The following is a 24862-nucleotide window of genomic DNA, read 5'->3' as shown; positions in this document are numbered from 1 at the left end:
CTGGTAAACAAGCCATCCCCAAGGAAATCTGCCTTCCTAATGCTGCAAGCCCTGACTACATCAACTTCCCCCTCAGCTACGCAAGATCCCAGATTCAGCTTTTTGAGAGAGCCTCTACTCTGCTGGCGATGCAGAACAGCACGCCACATCCTCCTCCTGCAAACACTAGGAAGACGCAGAGCCCATTTGGACAAGCCCTTCCCTTTCCACCACTTCCAGCTGACATTTGGTAGGTTCCCAACTCAGTAGAAACAAACTCTAACCATCAAGAACAAGCCTGATGGCAAAGAATAAAATAAATTATTTTAAATGTAAATGTGGCGTTCTATTTAATAGGGTTACAAATTGCAGCACTCAAATCCTTCTCTAGGCCGCGCCAGCCCAACTCCCTCAGAAACAGAGTTTTGTCTGGGGAAACATAAATGGTAAACCTTACTTCACAATCAGGGACTCATTTGGGAGGTACGACTCTCTGGCCATCAGGAGCCAGACACATTCACTGAAATACTAACCTTAAAACCAAAACATCTGAGGAGTTAAAACTACAAGCAAGCAATTGGATAGCCAAGCACAAAGCAAAGGCTAGTCCAGATTTGGTGCCCAGCCAAAACTAGCAGAGCAGTAGCAGGAAAGAGCCTAATGTATGTGGAAAATTCAGCTGGGAAGAGCTCAGAACAACGCATCCGCTTGGCTTGACATGCAGGAGCCAGCATGCACTAGGATCCGTGGACTAGCACACTCTAAGAACAAGGAGAAGAAGAGAACTAACAACCAGGAGACTTCACAAAGGGCAGTGCTCCCTCTCTGTAAGGCTTTGGCTGAGAACACAAGGAACAGTTTGCATCCTAGCAGAGAACACAAGGTCTCAAAGTAGGATGCACCTAAGCCGAACAGTTTTACATACCAGCCTTATAGCAAGGGAACACTGTATAAATAAATCAGAGTGTATATGTTTGCGTGCGTTACAAATATAGATATATACACAGACATATATATAAATATATATACGCACACAAAAAAATAAAATAATGTACATTACATATATAGTATTAGTCACATCACAGGAGCGGAGAAGTTTGCTCACCATTAGCAAATATCCTATGAAAGACTGTTGGTAACAGAGCAGCCCGTAAGCGGGAAGTAAAACGAGATAGAAGTCAATGAGTTGATGAAACAGCAAGCACTTAACATCAATAGAGAAAGCTAGGTCAGAATCATGGCAAAACATGGACAAGACTGAGAATCTGACCCTGCCTCCAGCCACCTTTTTAAAATAAATTTACATAAGGAACATTAGTATTTCTAATTGAGAACCAGACTGGGCAAGGGAGACAAGACACCTCTGACCAAGTAAAAGATTACGACCGAGACTTGAGGCTAAGCAGCTGGAAATTCTGTTCTTTCTGTGAGTGCTGTACAGTCCCTTAGCACCCCCTTCAGCAGACATCTACCTTTCTCTACACACCAGCAGCTTCTCCTGGGCATGGATCTTGACAGCAGAACCCATACTTGCATACATGGCCACATAATTTAATAGCAGAGTTAATACCAAGTAAGACTCAGTATTCTAGCACCTTGGCCTGGAACTGAAAAGAGAGTCTAGACAGACCGCAATTAAATATATAATGAATCCTAAACATCAGGTACATTGCTGACTGGAAAGCATACGCCTCATCCGAGTGCCTGGAGGCACTATTTGGAAATACACTAGCACAACACTAAGCTTCCCCCTATGCTCTACTGGAAGTCGCACTTGGCACATGCTAATACACAGCCATGTCTCAGGAGCACCAGAAGACATTACAAGACACTCCAGTTTGAGGCCTCAGTTTTGTTGGGGTACTCCAAGAGCTGCCCAAAAGAATTTTTAATTCAAACCCATCACCCTCTTTCCACCTATGACTGGTTCTTAGATTCCCAATGAGAATTACAAGAAACATCTCCCAATATTGCTTAACACAAGCAAGCAGCAGCATCGAACACCCTGCCTAAACACACTGTTGTTCTTTGCACTCAGAGTACCTTCAACCTGCCTTAGTAAAACCTCTTGCAACATGTTCCCTTCACAGGTCCATTTGTTAGACAATACAGATACGCACAGATGCAGAATGGTGTTGCATGTGGATCCTGTGGAAGAGTACACAGAAAACAACTTGGACCTCTCACGAGGAATGTTTTCATCTGATCACAACTCCAGAAAGCCACTGGAACATTCCAGTCTCTGGGATCACCAGTGGCAAGTTTAAGAACTGTAGGTGTCTTTCCTATCCTCATCACAAGTTCTCCAAAGCTCCCCACTCATTTGACACTCTTTCTCCTTAAATCTATTAACCCTGCACTTTACGGCACTGAAAAAAGAAAGTTAGTAAATTAATGGATTATGGATCGCTTTTGCATTTAAGCAGTATGAGAAATCCTCCCTCTTTCCCACTCCCTTTTTCTTCCACAGATGACCCCCAGCATGAAAAGATTTCATCCCTCTTCCGAAAACTCAGTGCAATATAACAGCAACACCCTACTACTAAATTAATCTCTTTTCTTCCTGCCGTGCACAGGTGGCTCTAGAAAAAAAAAAGACTGATCCAGAATTACATGCAGAACAAGGAAAACAGTGGTCAGTCCTGCTAGTGCATGTGCTTCTGCAGTCTGAAGTAGCAGCAAGGAGCAATAGGCAAAAGGGCTGCTCCCACACCTAAACAGGTGTTACAGGACCAAGTACCAGCCATTTCCAATGCAACACAAGCCACAGGCACTACTCTTCTAGTACTTCCTTACCTAGCAGACAGAAAGATGTTTTGCAGAATACCCTAGCAGCTTCCTTTCCCCATATTTTTGCCCCACATTCAGCAAGTATTCTCTTTTGCTTGAAGTAGAGGGAAGAGGAACTTTCAGAAGCGTTGCCCAGAATGGTGCTGGGGACCGAGACAGTATCAAAGGACAAATCATAGTGCATTGAATCATTGTTTCCCTTAAATCCATGAGAATTACTGCCCTGCTTCTTTTAAGTAAACACAGGAAAGTTTTCAGAGACCAGACAGCTGTAAGAAATAACTACATGAAGCAATAAACATGGGCCTAACATTGTCAGTGACCCCAAAGCGACTATCGCTCTAGGGCCCGATCATGAAAATAGCCTGTCTGGCTACTGCACAGTCAGCAGTACTAGAGAATATCAAGCTCGAATACAGCCAGCAGTTCCGATGACGTACTTTTAACATACCTAGCTGGGTGGGCACTACAGGAACAAGAATACCTTCTGCAACATTGGCAACTTTAGTTCCAGGCTGTGCAGGAGCTGTAACTTTCACATCTGGAAGATTCCTCTTTTAACCACAAGTCCACTCACGTTCACTTCCTTTTTTTATTTAAGAAAGGACCAGAATCTCCCAGATAAATCACTTCACTTCTGAACACAACATGAGCAAGGCAGCCTACAACTGCGGAGTAGAAGAAAGTTTGCTCAGGAGCAACTGTAATTAAGCACTGCTCCTGCAAAGTCACATTCCCAGCATGTATCCTCTTCAGGACTACCACGGAATCTTGCTGAGGATACCGTTGTTACAGCACACAAGACACCCACTACTCTCTGAAAGAGCACATCAGTCTAATTGCCTCTGTCCCTCCCACCATGCCTAACAGAAGCAAAGCTCTATGGAATTGGAGGGAGCAGGTAAAGGTGAAACTGTTGAGGCAACTGTTTGTGACCTACACTCAAAGAGCCACCTTTCTTCTAGACAGCCTCTGAATGGCACTACTGGGAGTCCGAATGCTCTTGAGAACGTCACGTTTGCTGATCTGCAGAACCACCCTCTGGTAAAAAGCCACGGCTCTAGATACCAACTTCAAGTGGTTTGCTTTTACAAACAAAGTGCTGGCTACCAATCAGAAAGATTCCAGCTGTATAATACTTTTAAACTAAACTAGAAAGAGAAGGATCTCTTACGTACTCGAGACTGCAATAGACTTCCCATAAGTGGCCTGAATTGAATGCCAGGGAGCCAGTTGTTTTTGCCAGCATACAGGTATCTGAGGTACACAACTCTCGGAAATTCCTCCCACCTGGACAAAGTCAGTGAAAGATAATAAAGTGAACCCCGTGATGTCATCCGCCTGTATGAAGAGCAAGATGTCACCAAGTTTACAGGCAGATAGAGAACTGAACATTCCTTCTGCCATGACCCCGTCTCCTTGGGTATGAGTATGTATCAGAGGTTTGTTACAGAGAACAGAGACCCCAATTCTGGAACAAAGAGACAACACAAGAGTTCTTTGATGGAAAGAAAAGCCACAGAGGTCTGCAGTTTATGAAGAGAGGCTATTTTTTGATGACAGGTGAAGCAGAGCATTCTTTCCTGTACACTGTCAACATCAAACCAAGAATTCACACAGACTACTTGCCTACAGGATAGCAAGTGCATACTCCTCAGGTTTGAGAATATTTGCAGAAGTTGGACAACAGATAGCAAAGCTGCCACTTGAAAGGGTATATCAAGGCACAACATAATGCATCCTGACTGCAGACAGGTGTTTAGAAACATAGGAATAGCAAAGGTGAAAAAAAAAACAGTCTACAAAAAATGCACCGCACTGCCAAAAAAAAAAAAAAATCACTTCTTACTTATGAAATAAAACATTTCAGCCCAGGTGGCTGCCTGAACAGGGCATGTCCTTGCCAAATAGGCCCAAGGCAAGCTAGGATGCTGAAGTGCAGGCCATAGTGAGTGATGCTGGATGAGACTCTGGCTGCAGCCAGAGTCTATAACCTTAATTATAAAAGTTGGTTGCTACAAGAAGCACTCATGAGGCCTCAGTGGACACAGCTCTCCAGACAGCTCTCAAAGCTTCACAACACCGGGAAGAGAACGCTGTGTGTATTAATGTGAAAAAGACTGCAGAGCAGATGAATCCAAGGATAATGTGCATACAAAACTTGAAAGTTTCAGCACCATCTCTCGGGTCAGTCCCTTGAGATCAAAAACTGAGGAAGGGATTAACAGTGGAAACAGTATCCAGTATTGGTTCTTCCTGCGCATGAAGGTGGTCCAACCAAAAGTGAATTCTGCTACCAATCTCTGGCACAACTGATGTGGAGGTGGAGGAACATGTGTACATACATGCCCATCATGCCAGATAACCCTGAAAGGATAAGATGCCTTTTTCTGTTTGAGCAGTTTGTCTCATAGGCAAGGGTCACCTCCAACAAGCCTTACCTGACCCAATTTTGATCAGTCCGTTGTGCTGAATGAAGATGGTGTCGCAGGTCAGGTTACCATGGATGATTGGGGGATCACAGGAGTGGAGGTAGCTAAAGATTCAGAACAGAGCACTGGTCAGGAGACTACTTTGGCTGAGGTCAGGAATCCCTCCCTTCATCCTTTCCCTGTCTCAAGCAACATCAGAAAATAACAGGAGAGCAAAGGACACATCCCAGGGACTTACAATAGCAGGGAGGTACAATTAAGTGACCATACATCAGCCTCTAGGCTAGGAGACAATCATGAAAATTAAGCAATTGTCTCTAACAAACAACCTCCAGAACATGGAGCGGGAAAAAGAAAGCTTTCTCCGATCAGTTCCCAAGAAACCCAGGGTACCAGAGGGAAAGAAACTATTTAATCCATCCCAGTACTGCTAGGTGGATGCTAAAAAGGTTCCAATTTTATACCAAAAAGATCAGAGCCTTATTCTGGCCCTACTCACAGGGCATCAAAAAGGCACTCGGTGCTGTACAAACACGACCAATCATATTTTCCAGCAGGCACAAATAAAGCTTTTCAGTGCTGGGGTCCCAGGTGCATTTGAGGCTACCTGGTTTTGTGCCTCATTCTGCTTGGGTTTATGTTAGCAGCCAGCACAAATAAGGACTGTCAGCTCCCAAAAGCTACTCATCAACAGCTATATTTAGCCAAATGGCAACAGAATTTTCTCTATGGAGTGGTAGTCTTGCTCTGACATCTGGGTTATTGTTTTTCCAAGGCTGTTATGAGCTACACACCAACTCTGGCTCAGGTAAAGAAGAGACTTTAAAATCAAAACAAAAAAAACCCCACATTCTATTCAATTGGGTTGCACTAAGATAGCTGCAGAAGAAGATGTGCATCATCAAGAAATGTATAGATCCACATACACTTCTAACAATATCAACACTACAATGATTATGAAGCCACTGCATGCTACAGGGCTGCAGCCTGCCACGACTAAGAAAATTTTCCTCACTCCTCTCACATGGAATTTGATTTCTTTGAGACTTCTTTGCAACATCCTCTCGGCCATGGTTAGATCCATGTTATAAAGTTGGATTCTCTGGAGAGCTCCCTGCTGCTCAGCTCCCACACTCACTATCATACCAGTCGCAACTGTTGGGATCTAAAACCTACATTGCACCTGTTTCTCTCTTTTAGAGGCTTCAATATTGTTTAACTGAAGTCTCTGGGATTGTTATAGGAAGTGCAGTTGATGCTCTGCAGACCATGTCTTGGATAAGAATCAGGCTGGGTGGCTGAAAGTGCTCTCCAGGCTCCATTCCACGAAGTTTGGCAGCAGGTATGTTTACAGCTTTTAATATTTTAGCACAAGAGGGGCTACACTTAAACAGATGGCTAGACCGCAAGGTAAGTAACTCACATACCTGAGAGCAGAGAGGATCTGGGTACACCATCGCTTCCAGGCCTACAGACACAGGAGCAAAAAAGGATAAAAATCATTCAAGGAAGAGGAACTAATCCTTAGTTCTGCGACTCATAGCCCATTCATATGAAGGAATATATGCTGCATTCTGTGGCATCTTAGCTTTTAGCCAGTACACGTGTATAGGAAGTAAGAACTCTCATGATCAGTTTAGTTTCTACATATTCATATGGGTCAAGAAACACGCCTCCCCTCCTAACTCCTCTCACAGACGCCTTCCCTCCTTCCTGTATGCACACGTGGAAAGGGATGTGCCTGTCACACCATACATACGAAGCTGCAGAACTGCTGTAAACAAAGCAAACAGCACAGAACAGCTGTCCAAGAGAACCTGCAACTAAATTAGTATACAATAATAGAAAGGAATTGCAGCCACATGTTATCACCAGGTTGCCTTCTCATCAGGATCCTCTGCTGAAAGAGCTTTCCAGAGGCTGATGGCACTAAATGAAAATAGGCATACATTAAAAAAAAAAAAAAGAGTTACCTTTTCATTCATAGTTTTGTGGTTTTTCTTTGTCTTCTTCAGGAACTGTTTCAAGCTCCCTGAAGACATATATTCAGTGATGAAGATCACCTGTAGGGGCAGTATGAGACATTACCCTCTGCTTCACTAATTACCTACAGGACATACAGTGAGAAAACACAACACTGTTCGGTTTACTTACCCTGGCTTTATTCTCCTTCACATCAGCCCAGTATTTGTGAAACTTCACAATGTTCAGATGTTCCAGCTGAATTAAGTTGTCAAACACCGCTTTAACTTTTTCCTTAACATCAGAAAAACAAAGACATGTTACATCAGAGACCAACATCGGCCCACATCTTACTTTCTTCTTGAGTCTTGGTCCCCTTAAACAACACAGTACACTTCAAGCTCCTCTGCTAAGAACAAACAGCATCTGATTTCATCCTACACTGCACCTCAGCTGAGCATGGTTTGATCACCAAGACTAAATCAACACAAGAGCCCATGGAAATAGCACAACAGTTCTCCACCACATTTTCTGCACAGGCCAGGCTTAAGCTGAATTTGTGACACTTGAGCAGCACAGCACTCAAATCCAGCCAATAATCCACACGAAAGGTCACCAATATCTATAACACCACCCTCATGCATGGTATGTTTCCCGCATCTTGTTGGGAAACACATCAACTTACTTCCTGAAGCTTAAAGTTCTTCCGCTCAGAAAACTGAACCTCATTCCAAACAACTTCCACACCTTCCTCTGTATCCATGGCCAGGTAGGCACTATCGATCCCTGGGACATTGCGTTGATTCACCTGTATGGGAAGGATGGAGATAGATGTAAGTTCTAAGCCAGCAAGACCAGATCATTACCATGCATCCTTCATTTGATTATTATGAACTTTGCTCATTAACTTTTAATTAAATGAGCATTCCACGACAGGATTGTGCACATATATTTCAGGAATGGGACATACCGAAACGTGAGTATATTGTAGGCCACGTAAACAGCAAGCCCTGGGCGTATTTGAGGGAAAACTTCTTTTGCACAAATGCTGTTTTGTAGTAAAAGCTGCCTTTTGGCCACAATACATTAGATTTTTATGTTTTATGATACCCATAGTTCATTTAACCACAAAAAAAGCCCTCCAACTATACAAAAGGGATAAAAAAAGTGTCAAGAACTCAGACACAACTTTCTGGAGGCATTTTCTGAAGGTGATGAGACACAAAACTCAAGAGAGAAGAAACTGAGCCAAGCAGAGAGAAACAAAGGGAAAGCTGCAAGTTGGGAGTAGACTTAGGAATGTATTACACGACTGAAACTGCTACAATAATTTCTTTAGTTAATAAATGCAAAAGTTAACCCAGCATAAGTACATCCACACCTAATATTAAAGACATAGATGAGCACTAAGAAAGCAACAAGGTAAGGGGAGGGGACCTGACAAAGCAAGAGTTTAAAGCCTAGCATGAGAATGGCTAGGGCTGTAGAAGTACTTAATGATGGAAAACCTGCATAGATACAAGATGAACAACACTCCCAGCAGCAAAGTTTAGCATAATATTGTTTTTCCTCAAATATGTAGCAGCATCCAAAGATGCATACAGGTTCCTTCCTCCAACATCTAGAGCATCTTGCTGTTCTGTAATGCCTTTTACACACTGTTTCACAGGCATGCAGAAGGTACAGTCATGGCTAAAGTCCTACTGCACCAGGCAACGTGCAGTGATAAAACTGGATTCCTATCTCAAAGTACTTAGAGGAGAGAAGATAGAGGGTAGAATTTACCTTTTAATTGTCAATCATCAACCATTACTATTCACCATCAACTGGCCGCATACTCAGAATCACTTCACTTTCAGCTGATCCAATTCTCCCCTTGAGGTAAAAGTTCATACAGAGATTTGCCCAGCAAATCCAGACTCATATTCCACTTATACGACCATTTCACAGCTTTTCCTACTCATATTGTCTTGCCTTCTCTTCCCTCACTAGGGACCCCCTCAGCATCCATTTGCTGGAAGCTTCTCACCATATACAAGATCTTCCTCAAAAATCTCTTCCCCCTTGGCAGCCGCTTTTAAACACAATCAAATTTACTCAATTTCAGCCACAGCGTTATGCTAATGAGAACTGACGCAAATGTTCTGCCACCCGCAAAACTTAAATGAATTACACACTATACTACAGGAAATAACTACTCATAACACCATACTAACTAATAAAACTAAGAGAAAGAAACTAGTTTCCAATGGACAGCGCTTCTAACTCTGGTAGACTGGGTACAGACTAAAAGCATCCAGCTGATCATACTGAAATGCAAAAAAACTAAGGCTTGTATTTATAAAGAAACTCCGCTATAGGGGGTGGGTACCAAGAAGAACTCGTAGGTCAGGCTAACAATCAGCTGAACTTGAGCTCCTAATACAATGCGTAATGACAAGGACTAATACAGCGACAGGACATGTACACATAAGAATTGTGAGCAGAGAAACTTATTACTGAGCTAGTAAGTTTACTGTTGTACAATACCACCTTTAAAAGTTTGCATTACAAACATCTGTCCATTGGATACTAAACTGGGAGGTGCTGTTGACTCTCTTGAGGGACAAGAGGCTTTGCAGAGGGATCTAGATAGGTTGGAGCACTGGGCAATCATCAACGGCATGACGTTGCACAAGACCAAATGCTGGATTCGGCACCTGGCAGGGAGTAACACCGGCCACAAGTCCAAACTGGGAAGGAGTGGCTGGAGAGCAGCCCTGCAGAAAGGGACCTGGGGGTGCTGGTCGGCAGCAGGCTCCGTAGGAGTCAGCAGGGAGCCCTGGCAGCCGAGGGGGCAAAGCCCATCCTGGGGTGCGTCAAACACAGCACGACCAGCCGGTCAAGAGAGGGGATTCTCCCGCTGTATTTGCCCTTGGTGCGGCCTCACCTCGAGTCCTGTGCGCGGTTCTGGGCCCCACAATTTAGGAAGGATGTGAAGGTCCTCGAATGCCTCCAGAGGAGGGCAACAGAGCTGGTGACAGGGCTGGAAGGCATGTCCTCTGCGGAGCAGCTGAGGACTCTGGGCTTGGAGAGAAGGAGGCCGAGGGGCAACCTCATTGCTCTCTGCAGCTTCCTGAGGAGGGGACGTGGAGAGGGAGGTGCTGAGCTCTTCTCCCGGGGATCCAGGGACAGCGCGTGTGGGAATGGTTCGAAGCTGTGCCAGGGGAGGTTCAGACCGGACATGAGGAAGCATCTCTTTACCGAGAGGGCGGCCAAACCCTGGAACAGGCCTCCTGGAGAGACGGTCGATGCCCCAAGCCTGCCGGGGTTTAAGAGGCATTTGGACAATGCCCATAATACCGTGCTTTAACTTGTGGTCAGCCCTGAAGTGGTCAGGCAGGTGGACCAGGTGATCATTGTAGGTCCCTTCCAGCTGAACTATTCTATTCTACTCCATCAGTAGCTTGACAACTTATCCTGACAGCCAGTCAATATAGGCGAAATTCTTTTTTATTATCTTTCAAGGGAATCCTAACAGGCCCAACAACAGTCAATATTCTGAAATTGCAGATGACACACTGGAGTGATAAACAAGAACAGTGTAACTAGAGTGATACAGATTGATCAGTAAACTGAGCCGTAAATTATTGTGATAAAACCAGACACAATGGGGTGACACAGGTAGGAATAAAGAATATAGGCCTTAATTACACAAAGACAGCATGAGCTACAGAAAATAACTATTGAAAACAATCACAGGAGACAAGCAGCTTAGCACGAACAATCCTGCTCCCTTCCCACCCCTCACCTCCTTCATAACTGATGGCTGAAAGGTCTGAGATTTGATTTAGGGACACATTCATCATATTTATCATAAGAACTTGATTTTATCTATGTATACTGGTACGGGCATCTAAACACCAGGCCAGGCCTGTTATGTTTCATCATTAAAGAAAGCTGAAAGAATGAAGATCATTAATGACAGAACATTTATTCCTTCTAATTTTAGTATAAGAAATATCTTAGGGATGACATTAGTGTAAGAATACCTAGTACAATTAATAAAGCTGAATGCCAAAAGGCTTTAACTTAAGAAAAGTTCAGATAAGCCCCCAGCCAACAGAAGGGATGGTATGTGTCAGTATTGGGGGGACAAGATAAAAGCCGTGACTACTGACACGCAGTGCCCATGCATCCCTCTATATTCTCTTCCTTCATCATACTTGCTGCCTATTCAGAGACCTTCTAGCTTTACTGGATTAATTAAGTCCTCAAGTACTGACAACGACTCAAAATCTGCCCTGATAATACAGCCAGTGGATGTGGATTTATCATGTCTTCTCCCATTTCTGGGCAAGTTTACCAAAGGTAAATAATTTCTATGACTCATACTCCAGGGTACCAGATTATGACTCAAGACACCAAACCCATCTGACATCACTGATAGTAATTCTCAGTTCAAGAGGAGATTCAACAGCTTGGGCAGAAGAGTAAAGGGAAAAATGCAGACAGACAACTGAAAAGGCGACAGCAAATTCCTCCTTTGTTCGGGTTGCCAAATCACCGTTCCACATCCCTCTCCACGCTTAGCAAAGTGGAATCCTAAACCCTCATGAAAGCACGTTCTGGCACCTGCCTTGTACCTTCCCGAGGGTTATGGCCAGCAGTTGCCTCTGAGCAGCTATTGGTGATCGACGGATAGTTGCACACTTAATAGCTCACAGTTTAGAAGCCATGTGGCAGTTAACACTACTGTAAACAGAGGGAGTTGTGGGAATATAAATTTCAACTTCTCCAGAAACCTGACTGAGCAAGAGAAAATAAAAATGGCCGTTCAAAACACTGCCGTCCGTGCCTTGCCCTGAAGGGTAAGGAGTGCAACCAGCAACGTACGTAGCCTGGTGCACCCATGCCCTGAAGAGAACAGTATTTGTTGCCTCACCCTGAAGAGCGGTCACGACCTGGGCATCAACATCGGATGAAGATGACGCAGGTTCTCTCCTCAGTTTGCCCTAACTGCCTGCAAGCTTTGTCAAGTAATTTAAGATTGTCTGGTTTAACTTGTTTAATTTTCAGTGGTCTTTTATGACCCAGACCAAAGACAACAAGCTGTCCGTGAACTATGCTGATGAAATGACAAAAGAAGACTGGCTCAAATAAAATACCCTGTGTTCCTAGAGATAATGTATTACTCTGAAGTGTTTCTTTCCCAGAAAGCCCACGTAGACTAGGTAGCTTTTAAACTATGAAGGAAGAAGTTAACTGAACTCAGTTTAGCATGAATTTCTGAAGTACGACACAGGAAGCAGTTCCACAGCCACAAAAAATTTACAGCAGAAGTACTAACGTAGCTCTCTGTCCATATAAACAAGAGGTAAGGAAACTCAAGAAGAATTTCAAGTGAATTTAAGTAATCAAAGGGGAGTGGGGGAAAGAGATTTAAATGCTGGTACTTCAAGGCATAACTTAGCTCTAAGGGAAAAAAGTTTGGAAGACGTATTTCCCTTAGGCAGGTTATTCCAATTGTGCAATGCTTATTTTTTCCATAGCTCTCAAACACCTGGATATCACTGAAAGAACACAGACTTTTGGAGAGACATTCTGTAGTTCACATGATCTGTCAATTAAAAAAGAAAAAATACAACCTAAGTCACAAGTGACAGTGATAATTTACAATCAAGGAAAAAAAAAAGTCTAAAAATTGGAAAAAATCCCACAATAATTACAATATCAGTACAGAATGAAACTGCAAGTTGACGAAAAGAGATCAGGAATGGCAGCACATTAGGCCAGACACTTATAAAAAGCCACACACCTGGTTAAGAGGAGCACGAGTATGTTAAAAAGTTACCCTGGCCACTTATTTAGGCCAGAGACAAAGATCAAAGCTCTGCTCAATCAGGTTGGCAAAAGCTTGCGAACAGAGGTAATATACCTAAAGACAGTAGCTGGACCACTTCTCATTGAACTGTGGTGGAAAAAAAAGTAGCATATTTACCAACAGAAAGAAGAAACAAAAGCAACTGTATCAGAGATTTTAAGCTAATCTAGAGTGTAACAAAACCAAAGAATGCAAGATCCACTGCAGGCAAAGGGGAAGAAAAAAAAAAAATCCAACAAAACGAAGAAGCAAGCCTACTTCATGTTTTAATTAAACTGACAACACTGGCCTTTGCAATTATATTCCTGGTAGTAAAATGCTTGAAAGGTGTTAATTCAAAAGAAAATTAAAATAACTAATGTAATATAAGAATCTCAAGGAAAGGAAGATATCAATTATTACATGGCTATACAAACCAATTCATACAGCAATCAAAAGTATAAGGAAAAGGAAATCTGACCATCACCAATGCAACAGTTGGTTCTTCCAGACAACTACGTGCTTGAACCCATAATAAGATAAAAATACATTAGCAGTAAGCTTGTCTGTGTAACCAAACAAACAAATCTTGACCATTTAAATACAGAGGTAAAAGTCTTCCATGAGTTGGAGCTTGCCCTCACTTGTAGTTTCACATGCAACAGTTCAGGAGATGCCGTCTTGCGAAACAAGTCAGACATACTTTTTAAGCATACGCAGTAAGTGTCCCTGCCACCTCCCAGAGATTCCTGCTGCATGCTGGCCCGCGCAGCTGGACCACAAAGGGCAAAGCACAGCTCAGAGCCACGACACTGTTCAAGGAGCCCAGTTCCATCCTGTCACCAAGAACGGCAACTGTTCTGTAGAAAAGCAGCAAGTTTTGAATCATACCACCGTCACGCAGACCGTAGCCCAGTGGCCAACCCAGCCTCTCCAGAGCATTTTGATAGTTCTGGCTAGACAGAACCGAGCCTGAGGGACAGGCTTCACTAAAAACTCATGTCAGATAACTCTCCAGTCAGTAGATTAGCAACTTAAAAAAACCCAGAAGTATGACAAGAGTCAAGTTGCTCTGAACAGAAAAAGCACTGCTCTTGGTATCCCACAGGGAGACATGCATCACTCCCATCGATTTAATGGATAACAGAAACAAGTACGTAAGTTGTCTACTAGGGGCCCAAAGGGACAAATGCTTGGTTTCATCTGGTACTTCAAAACAAATGAGCAATCCAATGGAGTCAAAGAGAGTTCAATCTTACTGAGCTAAACTACGGAAGTAGGAAAAGGCGATGAGTTCCCCATCCCTAACTCCCAAAGGGAAACAGAAACAGCACAGCAAAATAAATAAGGGAGTGGGGAAGGAAACCCAATATCCTAACGAATAAAAACCATTCTGATAGAAGTCCATCAGGACAGTTACAGTAACTCACCAGTACCTCTACATTTACTGTATTATCATCACCCCTGTACCATTATCAAAACCCTCATCAAACATACGACACCAAGGACGTACCACAGATAGTTCATACCCCTGAAAACAGTCAGAATTAAAACTTACTGGGAGGTTCAGGAAGTTCTCAGTACTGAACCCAGGGGTAGTAAGCTCAGATGAGTACCAGTAATGCAAAAAAACGCGAAGAGGGGAAAAACCAGACAGGATAAACTCCAAGTTAGCTACTTTCATTCTGCGCTAGCCCATCCTGTTACTCTGCGATACTTTCACTTGGTAGAGAGATCTTCAAATCACTGCAGAAAACTCTGAAAAAGATCACTTAGTCTTAGGAGGTATTAAAAGATCAATATTAGGAATTACAAGGAAAAGAATATAAAATGCCATAAAAATTGGTGTACTGCTGTAAGTAGAAATCTTGAATAGGCTTGTAAAAATCACTCATGGCACACGGAATACGAATAGAAAGTAAGTACTTCGCATTTCTGATAATACAAGAGCGAGAAAGCAGCTGATGAAGCAATCAAACATCATATTTTAAAGAGAATGATGAGGAAGCACTTGATCCTGACATATATATATATATAAAAATTAAACTGTAAAGCTGGCTACCATGGGATATATGTCAGAAGTGAAAATGGCTGCAAGCTGAGATTAAACCAGCTAACTACTAAATACACTAGTCCAAATACACTACCTGGTTCAAATTTCCTCAACTCCTGATTATTGTGAGAATGTGTCACAGCAAAACATCTTAGTCTTTTTTTCCGTTCCTCTCCTGTTCACTTCCTTATTCGGTGGTTTAACAGCAGAAGCTCTGGCTCTGCCACCTGAACATGAAAAAGCTAGAGCAGAACTCCACGTATTCACAAGATACTAATTTTCCATCCAGAAGGGGAGTATTGTAATTACACATTTTCTCTTTATTCTTACTACTGCTGTAATCACAATTTAAAAAGTTGTATTTTTCCACCTTCTGCATTGTAACAGGTGTTCACTCAACTCCGGGCAGAGCTGCAGAAGTCTCCCTGAATTAACAGGCCAAAAAAGTTTCATCAGATTGCTGTGGGAAGATATCTGGGTAAGGGCTATTCGAAGTAGAAGCAAGAACCACATCAGTGATCAGAAGAACCGCAACAGGGCGGGGAACCCAGACAGCCTAATCCATGATGATGAGTCACTGAACCAAGGACTCCCGAGGCCACAAAGGTGAGCAATTAAGTCATTGTCCCTATTAGGAAAACCCACCTAGGCAATTCAACAGGAGAAACTCCTTTAGCCATATTATGCAAGCCAAGTGGAAATGCTGTGTAAAGGAATACAGGACTTATAACAGGACGTCAGAGACGGGCCATTTGGGGATCGAACAAGAGTATTTGGATACAGTATTCATGGGATGTTGGAAGGAAGGGCCAAAAGCGTGGAAAAAGAAAGATCAAGATGAGTCGCTAGCCAAGTCCTGCGCCTGATCACCATCACCTGTACTATCTTTTTGCTAAATTATTTTTCAAACTGTTTTCTGTGCAAGCGTGCTCCTTACTCTCAGTGCATGTGCACACACAAGCACACAGATCTAGTAGCAAACTTCAAGCCACACTACCCAGAAAGTTAGGACAAGAGGTCTTGGGGCCAGATTTTGTAGAGACAGAGGGCCTGGAAGACAGGTACCAGAGACACCCGTGAAATGGGATTTTCCCTGAGCACTGATCCTTAGAAACAGGATACAGCTATTCATGTCACCTGCGTTAACATGGGATGCTTGGAAAAGCACCATGCTCCCATTTGTGCTAACCTATTTCTGGCTAGCCATGCTTTTACAGTGTCTCTGTCTATCAGGATTTGCCATGCAGCCTCACTGCAGGCAGAACCTGGAGTCAGAAACGGCGAGCAGCCTCTCCACTGGCCCAGCAGTAAGCTCCTTCCCAAGTGTAAGCCTGGCTGAACACCTGACCCCCACCAAACAGGCAGCAGCAACCACGATACTGGGATCGCTTCCCCTGGGCCTCCCAACGCAGGTCTAAAGAGACAGAGGTCTGACAAGGGGAAGGCTTTGGTGCGGCTAGTAAGCTACACGGACCACGTTATTTTTAGAACCGCTCTGTAACGAACGCAGAGCAAACCCTATCCCTCGGTCACAGGCAGCTGGAGTGTAACTAGCACCTCTAAGCACCCAGGAAAGCTAGAAAAGCCACAGACAGCTGCCCTGGCTGTGCCTGCTCCCCCACTGAGGCAGCATAAAGGCTGAGAAATGATGCTGGCTGGGGCAGCACTGAGCAAGCTGCCAGCTGTCTGTTACACTCAATAAGCAAGAACATAATGGGTCTGTAGACAACAGGCCCAAGACAAAGGCTCAATTCCTTCTACATCCTACAGTGCCCCTCAACTCATGCAAGCACATCTCAAGAGTTCGTTCGTTCCAGGAAGCCCCAGATGAGCCAACAAAATTGTTAAAAGGCTGCACATACTCCCTCTTTTGAGTATGTTCCCAATGGTCAGCATGGCATTAGTTTTCTCCACCAGCTGGAAAAAAACAGGTCCATTGCCAAAGCCTGTCAAAAAGCTGGCAGCCCTCCTAGCACTAGCTTGCTTCGAGAATCTCTGCAACCCATCCTCTCTACAGCAGCAGAAGAATCCAAAGCACAGAGCATCTCAAATGCCACCTTCCCAAGGAACGATGCCTCAGTTTTCCTATCGCACATCTGAGTTTCTGTACGTGGGAAAGACCGGTGCTTATCTTTTACTAGCTCAGCAAGTTTCCTTCCAGTCACAACAGCAGCTAAGAAATCAGACTTGAGCATCACAGAATGCAAACACCCAGTCTATCGGCATTTTCTCTCCAAGAATCCTGCACTGTCTCCTTGAAGAAATGTAAATCCAGAGGTGCAAAAGTCATCAACTGGCTCCTGATGAAAAACTATTCAAGAAACTAGGACTCCCGCTAGGAGTGAAAAGACAACAAAGAGTTAAATAAAGATGCAGTAGACCCAGCATTTCATTTTCCGTCTTTCTGGGTTCAGCTCCTCATAAATTACAGCGCCTTCCTTAACATTTCATAGCGTTAGCATGGATCAAGAGCATATGTTAGCCCGAGCGCTAAAATTCAGCTGTAATGTCCAGCCACCTAGCCATCAAGGGCCCCTGAACAGCTGGGAACCACCTATCCAAGTGACATCAAGGTCTTTCATGAGAAAAGCAGCAAACTAATGGCAGTGTAGTAAAGACAGTGGTGCTGCCTATATTAATTTTCTGAACTTCCAGCAACGGTATTTCATCTAGTTTACCTGACAGTGGAAAATACCAGAGATAGGAAAATAAGAATTAATCAACATAGCAACCACTGTATGCACAGACACACTTATATGCAAGAGATTTGTCTCCAGGAATGAGGCAAAAATGAACCTCTCGAACTCAGCAGCCCCTGCCATGGAGGCATAACGTGGAAAGTGCTCCAGCAACTGAGCTTGCAAAAAAGTTAGTAATATGTCAAGCACAGAACAACAATCAGACAACCACAAGGTCATCTCTTTCTCAAGGGAGGTTGTTGATGGCTAGCAAGAATGCAAACATCACTTTTCAGCCATCCCAGAAATCACCCCCAAGATTTTAGCACCTGTAGGAAAGAAGCACAACCCCTATGTCTGGCATCTGCACAGGACTGAGCGAGTCAGCACTTGGGCAAGTTTCCAGTCAACGGACTGAATGCAAGCAGGACTGGAAGAATGGTACAAGGCTCTCCTGCTAATCTTGAGCAGCCTGACATATCCTCAAGGAAAGGGCAAAGGTATTTAAACTGAGACCAGTACCCTTTCTCCCATTATCTCTCTTTTATCCCGTAAGTGTGAGGCTTCACATCCTTGCAAAATCTTCTGCATCAGAGAACAAAGCAGCATTTGGCAAGATCTGTACCACAACTGACTATACCTCACAAGGAGCCTGCAGAGAGGAAGCCTAGCACACCCAAGTCTACTCGGTCCTCTTCTCTCTCTTAACCATGACAGACATGCTCATACACATACCTAAAAGGGAACCTGCTTGCTCCCACATCCACAATATGATACAGATTCATTCAATAGCACTAAGTGGGTTATTTACTAAGCATGTTACAAAGATGACAACAAAGTACTTATTATAAAGTCTTGGCTTGTGCAATCACACAGTGTTTTCCTACCCAGAAAAGGCATCGAAAGAAATCCGGTCAACAGACAGCTATTAAACACATGACAAACTACAGGACTATCTAAGTCTGTGAATGGTTAAGTCCCTCCCACTAACATGAGCTTGCCAAGCCCAACACAGTAATACTGGGCTGAAAATTAAAAAGATTCTGCTCTGCTGCAGAGCAGAAGTTTTCCTACAGCTATGTTTGGGCCACATTCTGTTTGATCTCTGTAGCTCTCAGAGATAGTAGGCACTGAGTCCAAGCTCTTGGTTTCAGGTTTAATACCAGCCAGTGGCAGAAATCTAAAAATGAACTGCAAGTGTGTCACTGCAATCCACCTCTATTAAGAAGTTTCTATTCCTAGGAGGCATAGTAGATAATTCTGAAGATACTTGGACAACCCAAGAAAAATAAATTATGCATGCATGCTGACTGAAAGAAGAAAACGGAGTGTCACATGGGGATAGCAGAAAAAGAGGTTTTTGTCAGGGAGAAAAGCCAAAAGGGACCAAGGCAAGCACAAGCTTGGAGAGCCTGTCAGCCTCAGTCTCTCCCTCCTGCAATTCCCCTAAGCGCAAGCTGTGGGTCCTTTCTCTATGCCTCTCTGCCATGAGACAAGATTCCCCTGTTAAAAGTTTCTCTTCAGCTACTTGCAGAGGCTAAAGCCTCATCTCTGTGTATGTTAGGAGAGCGACCAGGGGCGTAGTTACAATTGCAGAGAGGGATTCAGCTCAGGTAGGAAAGCAATACAGTTTGCAATGCACCAGGAGGCCCATGCTTGTGATGTACACACAGCAGCAGCATGAGAAAGCAGATTCTCATGATTCCTGCAGTGCTTAAGGACAAGACAGATACCTGAAAATGCTGACCTTGGTTATACAGTGCAGGAAAGAACACAGTGATACTAAGTCTTCTCTGTAAAAGTTGTTCAAACAACAGAAAATAAGTATCCTATGGGACGAGCCGCATTTACCTGCCACTCTCCCCCTCCCAGCAATTTTAGCCTTAAGGTATACCAAGGCAAGACCATACGCACTATTCATTAAACATTCCACAAAGAAGTCATCTTTGGGGAAGGCTAGTGTTCTCTATCTAGTTAAAATCGGTTCTTAGTTAAAAATTTCACAGTAGCATTTAAATTTAAAAGACTACTTTAAACTTTCACAGCAATTACACACTTTGCGCTACAGAAGTTCCCCTGCCTCTAAGAAAAATTACAATCAATTAACTCAACACAACCCTTTCTTACATTCGAAGTTTAAGCAGAAATAGATTAGAATATAGAATAGTTCAGTTGGAAGAGACCTACAATGATCACCTGGTCCACCTGCCTGACCACTTCAGGGCTGACCACAAGTTAAAGCACGGTATTACGGGCATTGTCCAAATGCCTCTTAAACCCTGGCAGGCTTGGGGCATCGACCGTCTCTCCAGGAGGCCTGTTCCAGGGTTTGACCGCCCTCTCGGTAAAGAGATGCTTCCTCATGTCCGGTCTGAACCTCCCCTGGCACAGCTTCGAACCATTCCCACACGCGCTGTCCCTGGATCCCCGGGAGAAGAGCTCAGCACCTCCCTCTCCACGTCCCCTCCTCAGGAAGCTGCAGAGAGCAATGAGGTTGCCCCTCGGCCTCCTTCTCTCCAAGCCCAGAGTCCTCAGCTGCTCCGCAGAGGACATGCCTTCCAGCCCTGTCACCAGCTCTGTTGCCCTCCTCTGGAGGCACTCGAGGACCTTCACATCCTTCCTAAATTGTGGGGCCCAGAACCGCGCACAGGACTCGAGGTGAGGCCGCACCAAGGGCAAATACAGCGGGAGAATCCCCTCTCTTGACCGGCTGGTCGTGCTGTGTTTGACGCACCCCAGGATGGGCTTTGCCCCCTCGGCTGCCAGGGCTCCCTGCTGACTCCTACGGAGCCTGCTGCCGACCAGCACCCCCAGGTCCCTTTCTGCAGGGCTGCTCTCCAGCCACTCCTTCCCAGTTTGGACTTGTGCCTGCTATTATTTTCCCCTTGTGAACCAATATATTTTAAGTTATATTAGTCGGTACAGTTTAACTTAGGCTGCTGTAGCTAAAATATGACCAAGTAATTCACCATCCCACTAAGCCGATTGTGCTAATAACCAAAACTTTTTTCCCCGCTCCCAAGATAGCCTCTGCTGACTTGCCAACTGACTCTGGATACAAATCGAGCACGTTAAGCCCGACGCGCTCCGGAACCCGCCGTGTACCAGAGAACGCGGGCACCGGGCACCGGTTGGGGCTGCTGAGCTCCCCTGTGACTCGGACCACTGCCGTGGAACAAAGGCGGAGCGAGCAACGGGGCTGCGGGCAGAGGCCCCGCACAGAGGAGGCAGCGCTCCAGCCGCTCCCGCTCGACCGCTGTGTCAGCGCAGGCCCTTGCCCCGGGGCCCGGGACCCGCTCCCCCGGGAGGCGAACACCGGCGGAGGCGCCGCCGGCACGAGGGCGAGCGCGCCGCTGGGCGTGGTCAAGGCGGCGAGCAGCCTATGGGAGCTGGCGCTGGTGATGTAACGCTTCCTGCCCCCCGCCATTGGCTGGAGCAGCCGTCCTTCGGGGAGCCGCGCCGCCCCGGCCGGTGCCCGTCGCCGTGGCCGGTCCCGGTCCCGCTCCCGGTCCCGGCCGGGCTGGCGGCGGGGCGCGCTCTGCGCTGGGCACGGCGTGAGGACGGCTCCCCCCGGGCACAGAAACGCTTCTGAGCGCCTCGGAGAAGGCAGCAGGGAAGCCGCGGGAGTGGCGCAGCCAAGGCGGCCCTGCTGCGGCCCCACGACCATTTCGCGCCCAGAACCCCCCGCAGAGGCGGACTGGCTCAGGAACGGCGCTGCGGCTCCTTCTGCCGAAACCCGCTCGTTCACGGCAGATAGCCTGAGCGCTCACACCCGTCCTGTTCACAGAGGCAGCCGGCTCCCTCGATCCAAAGGGCCCCTCTCCGCACAGCCTCTGTGCAACGTCACCTCTGTTTTAGGAAGTTGATTACAAAGAGTCTACAGCTATTAAAAAAATATTTTTAAAGACGTGAGATTATTACATTTACAAACGTACATCTAAGTACACGGCTCAAAGCAAGCAGTAAAGAATGTAACACCCAGGGAATACGAGCCTACACGTAGCGCATACAATCTTACGCTGCGACCACACGTGCTGTTTGTTTTCTCTCCAGATTATCACATTAAGTTGCCTCCAAGGCGGCTGCCTAATTCAGCATCCAGAAAAGATATTGCCGAGATAAAGAATCAGGATTGCATCACCGTGGGAGGGGGCGGCACGTCCCTCGTCCCTCTTCCATGGAGTAACACCTCCTCCCTGCAGAGGGGCAGCGAGGAAGAGCCTGTCTACGCAGCTGCACTGACCGGAATAACCAGTGTCGACCGAGCATCACGCCAACAGCCCTTTACAGGAACACCGCTCCGGTGCAAGAGACACTTTACTCTGGTATACTCGGACGCTCAGAAAGTAAAGCTGTTATTCCAAAATAAATTTCATGCTGGAACATCTGCAGTGTGAGAGTTTACTCCAGGAAACAGATCAGTCCAAAAGCTGAAGACGACAAAAAGAGTACGATGTCATACAGTTAAAGTGAATGAATGCCACTCCACAAGCTTGGGTCTAGTCAAGCCGCAAATTTACATGCAAAATTAAGAGACAAAACAGAGTTTAACTGTACGATCACTAGAAGCCTGTGTTTTTCATACACACATGTGAGACACAGGGCCCACACACGGGCAACTGCAGCTGCTATCAGTCAACACCGAATCAGCACTTCCTGTGGGGAGGCGGTGCAACCTTGATGGATGAAGACTCAAGAATGAGAGGCCCCGAGTTTACCCCAGGCCAGGCAACAACTTGTTTTGTGGCCTTCACCAGTCATTCCTCTGTCTATAAGGTATAACAAAGCTCATATGTCTAACATACAGAGGTGGCTTGCCTTCAAGCCAAACAGCCAGCCTCGTTCTCAAGCTAGAAGATAGTAATTTAGCCATGCCAAAATTTTAAGGAACTTCTTGTGTTTGGGCCTTAATTTGTCTGCAGATGGGGAAACTGAAATCCAAAGAAAATACTAGAGCCTACCAAATCTTACATTTATGTAGGAGAGTACAGCAAGGCCTGGAAGGAAATTTATCTTTCCATGTCAAAATGATCAGTATTAAATAAAACATATTGAAAAGACTACACAAACCAAACATCAGCTTTGTTCCCCAGTGTGTCCCAATTCAGCACACATCACAGGAAAAAGCACTCCAGGTTATTGTAAGGAATATATTGTGGAGGATGGAATTAAAGCTTCATATAGATACCCTGCCCGTTGCAACCCAAACTGTACAGCTTCACCAGAAAAGGCACATTCTTGCCACACCATGCTAGGATTTGGCTTATGTTAACAAAATCAAGACAGCTTTCAAGCAAACAAAGGTAAGGATCTGCGGGGCATCCTTGACCTTACTTTGACCTCCAAATTTGTATCAGAATAAATTACTCTTTCACCACCACCAGAGTTTGAACTACTCTGTGTCTACAATAATGAATAAAGCACATGAAGCTCTATGCTCAGCCCTGACTTGGCTGACAAAAGCTACATCAGCACTTGTGCTGCAACATTGGAGTTAACATTTTCTGTCTTTCAGCAACTATCACTGCTACACAGCTTGCCCAACCAGAGCAGGTTTCACTGAGCCAACATGAAGCAGAAACCAGTTTGTGGAGACAGCCCCCAATAAGATAAAGAGAGAAGAGCAAAGAGTGGAAAAAGGGAGAGGTCCAAAACAATAAGACCTAATCTACTTGTGTCTTCATACAGGACAATTCTGACACACGCACTGAGAAGTGGATGTGAATTGGACAAGCCAAGAAACAAGTCTGCATGAACTGGCTATGCTTCATCCTAATTGAAGACTTCAAAGCAAACCAAAACCAAGGCATAATTCAAAAGCTGTTGAGACTAGGTAACTGGCTGCCTCCACAGCAGGTGCTGTTCACACTCCCTAGCAAACACCAAGTCATTGCTCTTCATTAGTCCCAGGGCAAAAGATCTGTGAAACGAGATGCACATAGGAGTGCTGGAGATGCTGCCTGCTCAACACAGCAGCAACAGCCGGCCCTGACACCATCCATACAGATGAGTCTCCAGCACAATGAATGTGCAGGGAGAAAAACAGGCCCCGCTCTGGCCTCGACGTTCCCGAGCCCGAGGAGAGATGGCCCCGCAGCTCACGAAGGGCCATCCATCCCCCTGCCCCCCCGGGAGCACGCTGGGCCCTCGCCACTGGGGCCCGGGCTGACCCGGGGACAGGTGGAAGGAGGACAGCCGGTGCGGCAGGACAAGAGCCCGCACGGGTCTCACGCCCCGCCCGGCTCAGTCGGGGCTCTCCCGTGCACCCCGGCGGTCCAGCCCCGGGAACCGGCCGCTGGTACTGACCTCCTCGCGCCGCTTCTGCCAGCGGCCGCACGGCGACTCCTCGAGAATCTCGGACTCGTCCTCGCTCTCCTCCTCCTCCTCCTCCTCCTCCGGGGGCGCCGCGGAAGTCACCGGCGCAGACACTGAGGTCATTCCCGGGCCGGACGACGCGGACTCCGACTTTGAGTCAGAGCCGCCGCTCGGCACCTGCTTGGACTCGCCCTCCGACATGCTGCGGTCGCACAACCTGCGGGCCAGAGGCGCGGGCCGTGAGGCGAGGCGAGGCGGCTGTGAGACCAGACCAGGGCCGGACCGGGCCGCACCCGCCGGGCCTGTCAGCCGGGGCCGCACCCCAGGCCTGCTGGCGGCGCCCGACCGAGCCGGTTCCGGCCCGAGGCGGAGGACAGCACAGGGACGGGGGGGGGGGGGGGCGGGAAGCAGGAGGTGGGGGCCGCACACTTACCGGGCTCACCCGGCACCTCCCGGTCCCCAAGCGCGTCGCTACTCCACCGACAGGCCGCCACCGCCAACTGCCGCGCTGCGTAACGCGCCGTCCGAGGCGGGGCTTCCCGTCCGACAGCCAATCAAAGCCCAGGAGCGTGCCGTCAGCCTCCACGAATTGGCCGGTGGGCGGGGCTCCGGGTATAAGATATGATAGGGGGCGCCCGCGCGCTCAGTGCGCGAAGGGCCGTGAAGCGGGGCGGGGAGAGCGGGGCGAACTGGCCCCGCGCGATAGCCAATGAGAGCCCGGGAGAGGGGTCGTTAGCCTCGGCTGATTGGCCGGTGGGCGGGGCTAAGTTTATATAAGGTGATGGGGGTGAGCCGGGCCTCTCCCTGTGTC

General features: G+C 46.2%; 1 protein-coding gene across 3 annotated transcripts in view; it reads right to left on the bottom strand.

Moving 5' to 3' along the window:
- Positions 1–24522, bottom strand: part of NRBP1 (nuclear receptor binding protein 1) — a 43013-nt gene extending 18491 nt beyond the window's left edge. For 2 of the 3 annotated variants that reach the window (XM_059831170.1, XM_059831186.1), the window contains exons 1-7: positions 24485–24522; positions 24043–24268; positions 7849–7971; positions 7356–7457; positions 7175–7264; positions 6629–6669; positions 5211–5305 (exon numbers count right to left, since the gene is read on the bottom strand). In XM_059831170.1, coding sequence (XP_059687153.1) covers positions 5211–5305; positions 6629–6669; positions 7175–7264; positions 7356–7457; positions 7849–7971; positions 24043–24252 — 661 coding nt within the window. In that variant the 5' untranslated portion in view covers positions 24253–24268; positions 24485–24522. Of the gene's footprint in view, positions 1–1084; positions 1109–5210; positions 5306–6628; positions 6670–7174; positions 7265–7355; positions 7458–7848; positions 7972–24042; positions 24269–24484 lie in introns of all 3 variants that reach the window. The other variant, XM_059831178.1, reaches the window with a different exon arrangement.
- Positions 24523–24862: the final 340 nt, after the last annotated feature.

Source organism: Gavia stellata, chromosome 2 (assembly GCF_030936135.1).
Source record: "Gavia stellata isolate bGavSte3 chromosome 2, bGavSte3.hap2, whole genome shotgun sequence".
NCBI lineage: Eukaryota > Metazoa > Chordata > Aves > Gaviiformes > Gaviidae > Gavia > Gavia stellata.
Note: the sequence above shows the minus strand (reverse complement) of the source record. Positions and strands in the feature narration are given on the sequence as shown.